Raw genomic sequence first — 12,696 nt, 5'->3', positions numbered from 1 at the left:
TACATGATTTGATACGCGTAATGGATGGTGGTACAAAGCATGTACGTCTTGCTGCAAACAACTGAGAACCAGTCCCCATAGTGATCAACTGGTTTGTCCAAAACACAACAATCAAATTCCTTCATCTAATCGTTTTTCATAAAGTTTAAGCACAACTATCTTGGATTATTAAAACATTACATGAATTTCAAATATAGGTTTAAAGTGGGTTTGGTTTTTAAAGACTCAATCGATAAAAACAATGTCATGACTATTGGAAAACCATCAGAGCAAGTGTTTGGAACTTCTTGCTATGAGTTGGTTGTCAAGAAAGATTTTACCAACCAACAAGAGTTCCCAGATGCAATTCTATGAGCAAGAGGGTAGTTTAAAAAATTTCAGCTTTGATTTGGCACAATGAAAAATGATTCGAACATAAGCGATCTACTTAGCCAAAATGACAAAGTGAAACTTCTTCAATGAAGCTCCAAGTCATTTGATCAAAAATTGGTTGAACACGAGAAGAAAGATATGGTTACCCAAACACTTCCACTCGCTCCAACACTTTTCTAAAAACAAGCTCCACTTACATCTTCACTGTTTCACCCAGCACTTCTCCAGCAGAGTTCACTTCATATTCAAAGAAAATGTATAGACTTATAGTTAGGAAAGTTCTTTTCAGCTCTTTTACAAGGAAAAAACAAAAAAGTGGCAAAGAAGGCTTGATTCACCACTCTATGGTGGTCCAAGAATCAACAAGCCCGGACGAGCCTTCCGACTGAAAAAGACCACAACACCGGGTAAAAAAGTTTCTAAATTCAAAAATGTTTTGAAAAAGTAGTTGTAGTTTTCCAGCTGTTATTTAGTAGCTTGGCATCCAAGTCCCCGATCAAACAACACTCAATTAAATCTGACCATTACAAGAAAAAGTCATCATATAGAGAAACACCACCGACTTTATTTTCTCCTCATAAAACCCCAAATTCACCGTGTCACCCAACACTTCTCCAGCAAAGCTCACTTCAGATTCAAAGAAAATGTATAGACATATAGTTAGGAAAGTTCTTTTCAGCTCTTTTACAAGGAAAAAATTTAAAATGTTAGGATTTATTAACTCCTTCACATCAATATTTTCACATTACCTAACGCTTACTAATGCTTTTCTTTTTCTTTTATTTTACATCTGTCTAAGTAATGTTACAACTATAAAGAAACCTTACAGAAGTCTCACTGTCAAGACTCCAGAAAAAAAAAATTGTTAGATTATGACAATATCCCAATCATCGCTCTTAGGAAGAAAACAACCCAAGCCAACTCCAAAGCCACCTCTGCTGCCCCCAAAATAAAGTTTTATTCTTTCATTTACAATTTATTAATCTCACTGAGATTCATAGTACAAGTCATTGCATACATTAAACATCCAATCACTCTAGAATATTCCAATTGATCTATTGCTTTTCCATTGTTAGGATATAACTTGATATGTGGGTCATAAGGTGTTAAAATCGGAGTAGAATCAAAATTATCAAATTTTCTAAGTATCTTCTCAATATAATGTGATTGAGTCAATATCAATCAATTATTATATCTTTTGATTATCATACCAAGTATAACATCAACTTCACCTATGTCATTCATATCAAAACTTGATGATAAGATTTTCTTTGCTATGTTTATAATTTCTAAATCAGTTCCAAAGATTAATATATCATCTACATATAAGCAAATGATAACTCCCTTTCCATTTTGAAACTTGCTATAAACACATTTGTCTGAATAATGTATCCTAAATCTATTGGATATAATCACCTTATCAAACTTTTCATGCCACTGTTTTGGTGCTTTTTTTAAAAACCATATAATGATTTAATTAAATTGCACACTTTATGTTCTTGTCCGAGCATGACAAAACCTTCCGGTTGATGCATATATCTTCATCTAATTCACCATTTAAGAATGTTGTCTTAACGTCCATTTAATGAATTCAAACTTATAGATAGATGCTAAGCCTATGAGAACTCTTATGGTTGTTGTCCTCGCAACTGGAGCATATTTATCAAAGTAATCTATGCTTTCCTTTTGTGTAAAGTCTTTGGCAATCAACCTTTCTTTAAACTTGTCAATAGTTCCATCTACTTTCATCTTCTTTTTGAAGATCCACTTACACTCTATTGGTTTAGAACATAGGGGGTAAGTCAACTAATTTCCAGGTTTTATTGCCCATGATTGAGTCCATCTCATCATTGATTGCTTCTTTCCAAAAAGCTGCATCTTGTGATTTTATTGTTTCCTCAAATGTAAGAGGATTCGACTGTGTACTTGATATAATCGTAATTGTCTTACTATGTGAGTCTCTTGTACCTTCAACTAGATACATAATGAAATCTGGTCCAAAAGATTTTTCAATTCTTCTTCTTTTATTCCTTCTAGTCTTACCAGGTTCGTCATCATTATTAGATGCATTAGACAAATTTTGTTCTTGGTTCTCAACCCTTGGTGGAACCTTCTCCAATTCCTTAGTGTCTCTATGTATAGATTGAAATCTACCCTCACAAAATTCAGCATATGTAGATTTGATAACGGTGTTAGCACTTATTGAATCATTTGGTTCTATGACAAGAAATCGATAGCCTTTGCTATATTCTGCATATCCCAAAAATATGCATTCCATTTCTTTTGGTCCCAACTTTTTTATCTTAGGTTAAGGTAACCTAACCATGGCTCTACAACCCCAAACTTTTAAATATCCCAAGTTGGGTTTCCTTTTGAACCATAACAAATAAGGAGTTACTTTCAAATTCTTTGTCAGAACTCTATTTAAAAGATGACGAGTAGTGAGCATTGCCTCTCCCTCATAACCTTTTCTAAGGTTTGAGTTTAGTAACATGACATTCACCATTTTCACAGGAGTCTTATTTTTCATTTCCGCTACCCCATTTTATTGTGGTATATAAGCAATAGAGGTTTCATGCACAATTCATATAGATTCACAATAGGATAGAAAGTAATTCTCTTATCCTCTATCGGATATTAGATATTTGATTTTGGTTTCACAAAGTTCCTTTACTTCATTTTTATAAATTTTAAACTTATTAAGTACTTCATCCTTAGTATGCATAAGATAAACATAACAAAACCTACTATAATCATCAATAAAAGTCACAAAGTATTTATTTCCTCCTCTAGTAGGTGCACTATGCAAATAACATACATTACTATGTATAATTTGTAGTAAAGTAGAAGTTCTCTCTATCTTAGGAAAAGGTTTCCTACTTATCTTAGTTTGCATACGTGTAACACACTTATCATTCATGTCATTCACATACTTTGGAATTAAATCTAGATTAGACATATCAAACATTTTCTTTTGTGTTAACATGTCTTAATCTACTATGACATAAAGATAAAGAGTCAAGCATGTAATTAGAAGATGTAGACATATTTTATTAATATTGAGTTTGAACATTCCTTCATACATATATGCCTTTCCAACAAAGTATCACCTTTAGTCAAGATAAATTTATTTGACTCAAAAACTAAATTAAACACAAACTTATTAAGAAGAATTCTGGATACAAGATTCTTTCTAACTTCTAGAATATTATAAACATCACTCAAAGTAAGCACTTTTCTAGAAGTAAACTCAATGGTGCCTTTGCCTTTGATAACCACAGTGGATGCATTCCCTAAAGAACATTTTCATCTTCATATGGCACATAGGTCTTAAACATGTTTTTGTCTTTGCATACATATGCTTGGTTGCTCCGGAATCAATCCACCAAGCATCATTGTCTTCCATAGTATTAACTTCAGAAATCATAGCAACGAACTTGTCCTTGTTGTTGGACTCTTGTTTCTTCTTGTAAAGGTGACAATCTTTCTTGAAATGTCCAAGTTTGCCACAATGGAAGCAACTTCCTCTCTTCTTCTTTTAGTTTGAATTTTGGTGATCTTTGTCAGAAAACTTTCAGTTCCTTTTCTTGCTTCCATGATTGTTGAAAGATTGTTTAGGTCCATCTTCAACCATGTAAACCTTGGAGGAGTTAGGAGTATCATCAACTTTCTCTCGGACCCAACACTTTTCTTCAATTCGTATGTGTTTTCCTAATTGATTTATCGACAGATCTTCCTTCTTGTGTTTGAGAATTTTCTTATACTCTTTCCAAGAAGGATGAAGCTTTTCCATCATTGCATAAACTATGGATTCATCCATTTTCATTTGATACTAAGAAAGTTGGTTATGTATATGCATAATCTCATGGAATTGTTCACTTATACTTCTATCATCAACCATTTGAAATTTTGATATAAGAAACTTCTTATTAGTTGCATCTTCAGTCATGTGTTTGGTCTCAAGTGCATTCGAAATCTCATTTGAAGTTTTCAACTCATGGTAGATATCGAACAAAGTATCGAACATAGCATTGCATATGTGATCCTTGCATATGTGTTGGCTATGCAAATCTCACGGCCTGGTGCTCCGGGCCGAGGGGATGTGCGTTAACACGTGACGCCCTTCTTTTGGATGCGATGCGGTTGTGCGTGGGCGTGCCAGCACGGTCTACCGTGCGTCAAGATGGTGATTAGGTTTGGGTAGAAGATGGTTAAATGATGCGCCTGTTTTGAGTTTGACTTCTAATCAAACGATTGTGGCCGAGAGAGAAACTAATCTCGGCCGTCAGGTTCATGGCTTGAGCTACAAGGCCATTTAGTGCTGGTGTTGGTGGCGAGTTTTAGGCGGTGCTCCGGTGCGTTGCTCAGAGAGCGACGGTCGTATGATATATGGGGTAAATGAGATGATAACAGAGATGGTGTTCCGATGCCTTGAAAATCAAGGGTCGTATGATATATTGATGAATGGATTTTCCTTACAATCAACCATTACTCCTAGGAAAGCAAATAAAGGTATTGAAAGTGCATTACAGGAAAATATAATTTGCTCCGTGGGAGGCTTTTGGTTTGGTGTTTGAACCCTTTGAATATAGTCTTGAGCTTAGTATTTATAGGGGGAGTCATGGAGGGACAATCGAGGCTGAAAAGATCTGCGTGGTGGAGCCTGATCGGGGCAAGTGGGTGGTCAAATCAGCATTTGGGATCGTGAAGCATGGTGGTGTGACCCCCATAAATCCCGGTAAATCTCGGCCACCGCCCTGATCGTAGGTTCGCCCCTGGCCGTGGGAACGCATTTAATGCCCTGGTCTGGTGGTTGGTGATCCGACCTCAAGTTGTAAGAATACTTGTGAGAATGTTTGCGCCTCCATCACCAAATCCTGACTTCAGTACTTCCCTTCTTCCCTCGTGCATTAAATGCTTCTTGCGACTAGTGGGTTTACTGCGATAGTCAGAGGTATTACTTCATTAAATGGGGCGTGGGACCCTGAGGCCACGTGACGATTTGACCACAGTATCTTCGGCTGTGTCTTTTACGGACTTCGGCTTCGGCCTATAATACCGCGGTCGCGAGGCCGAAGGATTATGCCTTTGCAGCTTTTCTTTTGTTTTTAGGGAGGCGAAATGCCTAACGAAACGTGGCCGTTTCAGTTCATGAGTAGGTGCTAAGGCCGAGAGGAAGTCTCTTCAGTCAGTTTATGACCGTGATTTATTAGGCACAAATAATATGTAGTCATCTTGATCCCATTTAGCATGTTCACGTTGGTTTGCAAGTAGTTCTTCTTCTCCTTTGCTACATCTGTTAGCCTTGGAGTTGTGAGCACATGCACCACTTTGAGGCTTGTGAGTAGGAAGTGCAACTTCTTTTGCCAACGCCTAAAGTTTCCTCCATCAAATCGCTCAAGTTTCATAAAATTGGTTGTAAAGTCTTTCATAGATGACAGAGCTATGAAAATAAAGTCTGAAAATTGTTGGATATGTAGTTGTATAGGAATGGCTATGGTAGGATAAAAGATGCTTCAAGGTGTGTATGAATACATTATCTTTCAGACTTTATTTGCCCTCACTACTTGTGTGCAACAAGGTTAAGCAAATAATCCATGTGGATACAATGAAGCCTAGCTTTAAAACTATATGTTGTCAATGTTTTGCACAACCAAAGACAACCCCAAACACACTCAAGAATGTGACAAAGATACTCAAGAATATCTAGAAGTTATTTCTGCATATTATAGTCTCTAGAAGGTTTTAATTTGTGAAATATGATGGAGAAGAGTAATTCAAACACTTAGGCACCAAGAGACATACTTCAAAATTGCACCCCAAACACGCAATGACCGGTCGTTTTATACAAAGACGAAGTATGTAGCTTCCTGCCAACGACCAACCGCTTTTTACTGTAACTTTATATTATGAAAATCTTCAACAAGTTATCGAACCATTCTTTTATTAATGTTATGAATTTAATTAAATCTTGTTTTGTTTTAGTTTATGAGTGATTTGAGTTTGTTTATTTACTAATTTAGGATTAAAGTATTTATGGTATGTTTTAGAACTCTAATTTTTTGTTAAATATTTGAATTTGAAGTTCCAATTTTATTTAGGGTGTCTTAAGAAGAAATTGGAAACAATAGTTACTTGAGGCCTCCTTAGAGATCTTGTACCCATCATCTAGAAGAGAAAAATCTCCTAAATATTTGTATCAGAACATAGAGATCCACAAACCTTGCTCATGTTGACAAATTCTCCAAGTTGCCTTGGCAAGCATGGCTTGGTTCACCTACATGGTTTTCTTAATTCCTAGCCCCCTTTAGTTTTGGGTCTATACACCTAGCCCCAACTTGTGAGGTGAATCTTCTTGGCTCCTTCAACATCTCCCCAAAGAAAGTCTTTATTGAGCTTATATAAAGAAATTTTGGCAGTAAAAGGACCATTTGCTAATTTTAATAGTTTAGGTTAGGACCTTAGGGTTGTTTGGTATCTACTCAAAAAAATAAACTCAAAAAATCCTGAATTTTTTTTAAAAAAACATGAATGTTTAAATATTGATTTTATGATATAAAAACTTGTTTTGTATTGAACTTTAAACTATTTTTAAGATCTGAAAAAAATTGAAATTAAAATGAGAAAATCAGAAACCCTAATTCCCAAATTGAAATTAACAAAAGAAAAGGAGGGAGAGAGAGAGAGAGGAAATGGAGGAGAGAGGAGAGAGAAAAAATATATATAACCTCACTTTTTTGTTTGTAATAATTGGGATTTTTTGATTTTTTTTTTAGTTTGGGTTTCTAAAAATTGGCCTAACAAACGGTTTTATTGGGCTTTGGACTTAAAATTTGTTTTTGAGTTTATGAAATTAAAACGAAGTAAGATATCAAACGGGCCTTAATTTTCTAGAAAGGTAAAGTATATTGCAGGGGTTCACCCAAAAAAAAGTACATCACAGGGCAAATCGCAAGTTACCTACAAATTAGGGGCCGGGATTGGTAATTACCTTTCTTCTTTTTTTGGTCGGTGGGCCTGTTGTTGAGATTCAACCCGAGAGGGTGAAATCCGACCCGTCCCGGATCCGTCTTCTTGCAGATCTCCAAAAACTCATTTCCAGTTCCCAAATAGCAATTGGTGCAACAACAAAATAAGAAATCTCAAGGCTGAAGCGTAATGTAGTATCTAATCTGTGAGATTTCTAAGGGTTTTCTTTTGGGGTTGAAAATGAATAATTTCAGCGCTGAAGATCTGTCAACCATCGGAGGAATTGCAACGGTGTCGCTTCTGCATTCGTTCATACCCACGCATTGGCTCCCCTTCTCCATCGTAGGCCGAGCCCAGAAATGGACTCTCTCCCGCACTCTCTTCGTCAGTATGTTTCCTCTTGATCCTCCATTTTTCGTTTTCTAGGGTTGTTTGGTCACTCACAGAATCATAGTCATTGCTCTGAAGGTGATGGTGAAGGTGAAATTGAAAGTGAAAGTGTGCTTTCCTGTGATGTTAATGGTGTAAACTAGTTTAGAAGAATTCTGGATCTGCCTTGATTTTTTTTCTCTCTGCTTTTAAGTTTTAAGCATTTCACTTTTTTGAGTTGAACAGTTGGAGGAAAATTAGTGGATTAGATAGATGATTTTTCAAGTTTAGGTAAAAGCTGTAAAGGACCTTTAGGGAAGGGAACCGTGTTGTTTAAATTTGTTGCTTTCCAGTCATAACCCAGTTCTCTTTGATGCTGCGCAATTCAACTATAGGATAATTTGGCATTGCATTAGAGAGAGCTAAGCAAGCTTAATCTGCTTAGATTAGATAGACACCAGGCAATCTGGACGAATGGTCTAAAATCAAAATTCAATTTGGCGTTGCTTGGGACATTCTCTAGTCCATTTTACTTTCCAAATTACCCTCATTACAAGGTTTCCTAAGTAAGTTTGCAGCTGCCTTGCCTTGTCTAGTGGGAAAAAAGGTGTTATATGTGGTCTTTGCTTCTCATAGTAAGAATTTTGGGAGTGTATAGTTTATAAAGTTGGAGAATTTTTCATATGAGACTGGGTGATGCCATCTGTCTGTCTTGTACACTTTAAACCCTACGTGAGTTCCCTGAGGCACTTTAGTTTTCATCCTTCTTCTTCTTCCTCGCTCCCCTCTTCTCTGTCTCTGTCATTGTCTGTCTCTCTTTCTGTATCACCATAACTATTTTACAACATTTTTTTTGTTTGATTCCAAGCATTATTGCACCCAACAAAACTGAGTCATTTTAGCGCATGCACTTTAGAACCTGTACTCTTTTCCAATCATGCTAATTCCAATCATGCTAATCCTTTACATAAGCAGGACACATTTACACGTTTTAAAATTCTCTCTCTCTCTCTCTCTCTCACTCTCTCATATGCTTATTTAAATTTATTGTTTTTTCAAAAGTTAGTTTTAGGAGATGGATGTGCTTAAAATTTAGCATTGTCTATCCTATCAAAGAAATCAAAATAAGGATTGCTAAGAACTTTTATTTATTTATTTATTTATTTTTTATAATAAGAAACGCACACACACACACACACACGCACATATTATATATATATATATATATATATATTTTATATTTTATTGATGTAAATGGAATATAAATATTGCAAGATAACAAGCAATCCAACCATGAAGGTACAACAAAGACCCCTAGTACCAAACTGGCAGTACAATTATTAGTCTATAGATAACACTGACCAATTAAAATTTCATAATTGCCTTGAGATATTGCAGCCTCCCAGTCCACCTTAAAAAGAACTTCGTTCTTTTGCAAAGTATTTGGGTATCTAAATGAGGACATATGCTGAAAAACTCTTGTACTATGAAAGATCTTGAAGAAACAATAAAATTCCATACTATAGTACAAGCTGTTACACTTTGTTCATTGTAGTGCATTGGTTATATGCCTGCCTCAATACACTTCATGACCCTTGAAAACATTTAGAGAAGTTTCTGTTGAGTTTGACTAATATTTATTGGCTTAAAAACTTTACCTATTTGAGCTAAACAATTCCTGTAGACATGGCTTAAAAGTTGACTCAGGTGCCTTTACTTTTATAAAGGTGCAGTTTGATGAACCTATTATTAAATCGCAGTACCATTCTTTAGTGCAATGCTGAAGGCTTGGTTTCTTTTCAAAAAAAAGGCTTTGGTTTCTTTTCATAAAAAAGGCTTTGGTTGTCAAGAACACCTTGTAAGGGCCACCTAGGAAGGATTACAATCAAATTTTCTTTCCTGAGGACACTTTGTGGTGTTTTTTCGTTAATACTTCAGCAGATCTAGACTTGACCAGTGCTTTCCTCTTTCTGTCCCGAAACATATTAACTTCTTTTTTTCTAAACGAAAAATTCTAACACTATAGTGAAGCTGGTTGGTTGATTTTGGGTTACCTGACTGAGGTTTAGAGTAAATGGGAATGCATGAATCCTTGATCTGGATGATGCCCCATATATTTAAGCCAAGCTATATCTCTGTAAAAGGTTTTCTTTTCTTTTGTTCTGAGTTCACCGATACAAGAATATAGATTCTGAAAAAAAATGCATAAAAATTCAGTGTTTAAATGTTATTGTGACAGTGCTTTCAGGACTCATGTTCACTCTATGGTATTTTCTTGTGCAGCTGCATTTGGAGCAGTCTTGCATGTAATATCCACTTCAATACTCGGTATAACAGCAGTCACCATGGCAAATACCATAGCTGGCGAGGAAACAGTACATAAACTTGCTTCACTTCTGCTCGTAGTTCTTGGTGGCGGTTACATTTTGTTGTTCTTAACTGGAAAAGGTGGTCACAGTCATTCACACAACCAACCCATGGAAAAGATGGCTGTTGCAGGACTTGTACTCGTTCCTGCATTGTCTCCTTGTGCAACCACACTTCCGGTATTTCTTGCTGTTGGGAATTCATCTTCCATGATGGTGCTTGCTATTGTAGTGCTGCTATTCAGGTATCAATATTTTAGGATCAAGTTTTGTATATCTTGTTTGTCTCTTGATTACCTAATTATGACTTGGTTGCTGGAACTTTCATGAGCAAGTTTGAGAACTTAGTAACTTTTTTGGTTAGTAAATGGGCACAAAACGTTTTGAAGAGAAGTGGCTTTTTGCACCCACGTTTCACTGAGGGAAGAACAGATAACCAACGCAAAGTTAAATGTGCACATTCCCCTTTTTCTCAAATAAATAATGGCTTCAATCAATATTATTCAGTTATGTTTTCATTTATATTTGGGAACATTTCAGTCAATATGCACTGATGTTTCTATCAACCTTGATTTGGAAATCTTTATTGACCCCCTGGAGCTTTTCCAATGTGAACTTAAACATTTTTCAGCCATCGGCAATTTAAACACAAACCTGATATAATTCCTTCCAAACTTCCTTTTTTTCTTTGGATATTTCATTTTCTCAGTTTGTCTCAGAAATCTTTGTGTTGAGCTGACCTTGTGAAGTGTTTGCCTAAGTGGCTTTTGTGGTTTACCAGACAGTTTAGATTTCTGAACATCCAGAATTGACTTTCTATTACTTGGTTGCTGCTAGGTTAACGGTTTTCTGGTCGGCCTAGCATTTAATTTAATTGGGCATTGAAATCATTGAATTACTGAAATGATGTTCTGATTAATTGCCTGTATGTGGTCTAATTTATAATGATTTGGAAACTCCTTCCTGTAACATAAAGATCCTTGCTTCATGGTATTGAATTACAGCACCATAACCGTGATGACTTCACTGGTTGCACTGTCATTCTATGGTGCCAGCCAGCTCAAGTTTCACTGGGTGGAGCGGTACGACAAACTTCTTGTTGGGTCGGTGCTTTGTTTGGTAGGAATGTTAACACTTGTTTTTCATGATCATGATGGAGAGGGAGGTACCACTGGGGAGCATTTGCATAGGAAAATCATTGCCCTCTGAAGATTATTGTCATCTTTCAAAGTGTATTTTGTGCCTTCAGGCAAAAGTTATGATAAGAGAATGTTGCTCCCGTCTGTTTCAACCAGTGTATGCAGCCCTTCCTTTGATGTGCTATTAACGGAGTGTTGTAATGTTTGGTTCAATTGGTTCATTCTGATGTTGTTACATATGACAGTTCTTCTGTCTGTGGTTTTGAGTAACTTGTTTTTGTACGTGCATTAAGCTTGTTGATCCATTACATAATTGTAACTTTTTTTTTTTCTTTGTTGCTTTTTTCCAATCAAATAGCGTGCAGAATTGGTTTAGCCTCCCTTGTCCATTTGATCCCTCGCTCTCATACAAAAACTCCACTTAAAAAGACACAATACTCTCAAAATTAAAACTCACATAAACCTAAAAGTGCAAACAAAAAAAAAAAAAAAAACTATTAATCTTTTGCAGGCGATCATCTCTTAACAGACTTGTCAAGTATATTATCCAACAAATAACATGTTGTCATTAATTCAAATCTTCTTTTCGAGTATGATACAAAACAGGGCTTTCTTCATTCAACCTCTCTCTGCTTTTGAAAGTTTTCCTCCTCGGACTGATTGGGTATGGATACATAAACATCTAAAGCTAAGGTGGCTTTGATTCACTTTGTTATTTATAGAAAATAAAAATAAATTTCTCTTACATGGAAATTGCTTATGTTTGGTCAAGCAGGTTTTGGGCTGATGTTTGTGGATATGAAGGTCTTGTTTGGGAAACTGCAATTGCGGGGTTGCTGTTTTCAGCGGTGGGAGTTATGTTTGTGCCAAAGAAAACTTACCACCCAGACATGTCAGAAGGGATCTCAAGGAGTCCACCACAGTTGTCTTCAAGGTCGGCATCATAACAAGTAGCACCATAAACAACACTCAAAGCAACACTAATCTAATACCCATCCCCGGGAGTCCAATTACCACAAACAAGAAAGTGAAACTTTAGCTCTCATGATATTCTCAAGTGTGGCCCTCGTAATTTCTGGATTTTACATTTTCAAAATTCGATTTCTACGGTCTAACTGAGATTAATGGTAATTTTAGACTACTGGCTATATTTGAAATTTTTATAAAAACTGACATTTATAAAAGTATGGGCAAAATTTTTGCTATTTTTGATAAAAACTCAACCAAAATATAGCTACTGCATTAAAAAGTTTCATAATAGCACATCCATAATTAACAACAAATATAGAGATATTACATCAACAACATAATGACTAGGAGGCATGTCAATATCAAGCTGTTAGAAATGTGTACTAAGAGTTAATACATTTGATGTAACAAAGGACACTAATTTTGTTATCTTTTGCACGATTAAAGAAATAATGTAACGTCCCTGACCCAATTTAATTGATTTAATCCAATTCAATTCTTTTGTGAAATTA

General features: G+C 35.8%; 1 protein-coding gene across 1 annotated transcript; it reads left to right on the top strand.

Moving 5' to 3' along the window:
* The first annotated feature begins 7,383 nt into the window (after positions 1-7,383).
* Positions 7,384-11,590, top strand: LOC103330290 (uncharacterized). The gene is made up of 3 exons (XM_008232840.3): positions 7,384-7,729; positions 9,994-10,321; positions 11,081-11,590. Exons 1-3 carry the CDS (start codon positions 7,582-7,584, stop codon positions 11,283-11,285), a joined length of 681 nt encoding a protein of 226 aa, XP_008231062.1. The 5' UTR covers positions 7,384-7,581; the 3' UTR covers positions 11,286-11,590.
* Positions 11,591-12,696: the final 1,106 nt, after the last annotated feature.

This window comes from Prunus mume, unplaced genomic scaffold (genome assembly GCF_029339155.1).
Source record: "Prunus mume cultivar Tortuosa unplaced genomic scaffold, ASM2933915v1 scaffold25, whole genome shotgun sequence".
NCBI classification, from domain to species: domain Eukaryota; kingdom Viridiplantae; phylum Streptophyta; class Magnoliopsida; order Rosales; family Rosaceae; genus Prunus; species Prunus mume.
The sequence above is the reverse complement of the archived record's forward strand: the minus strand, read 5'-3'. Positions and strand labels throughout refer to the sequence as shown.

What these genes read in the sequence shown, in the direction of transcription:
- LOC103330290 (XM_008232840.3), top strand. Translation starts at nt 7,582, where the DNA reads ATGAATAATTTCAGCGCTGAAGATCTGTCAACCATCGGAGGAATTGCA. An exon ending in CTCCCGCACTCTCTTCGTCA is followed by an intron (nt 7,730 to 9,993) that starts GTATGTTTCCTC and finishes TTTCTTGTGCAG; the next exon opens with CTGCATTTGGAGCAGTCTTG. An exon ending in ATTGTAGTGCTGCTATTCAG is followed by an intron (nt 10,322 to 11,080) that starts GTATCAATATTT and finishes ATTGAATTACAG; the next exon opens with CACCATAACCGTGATGACTT.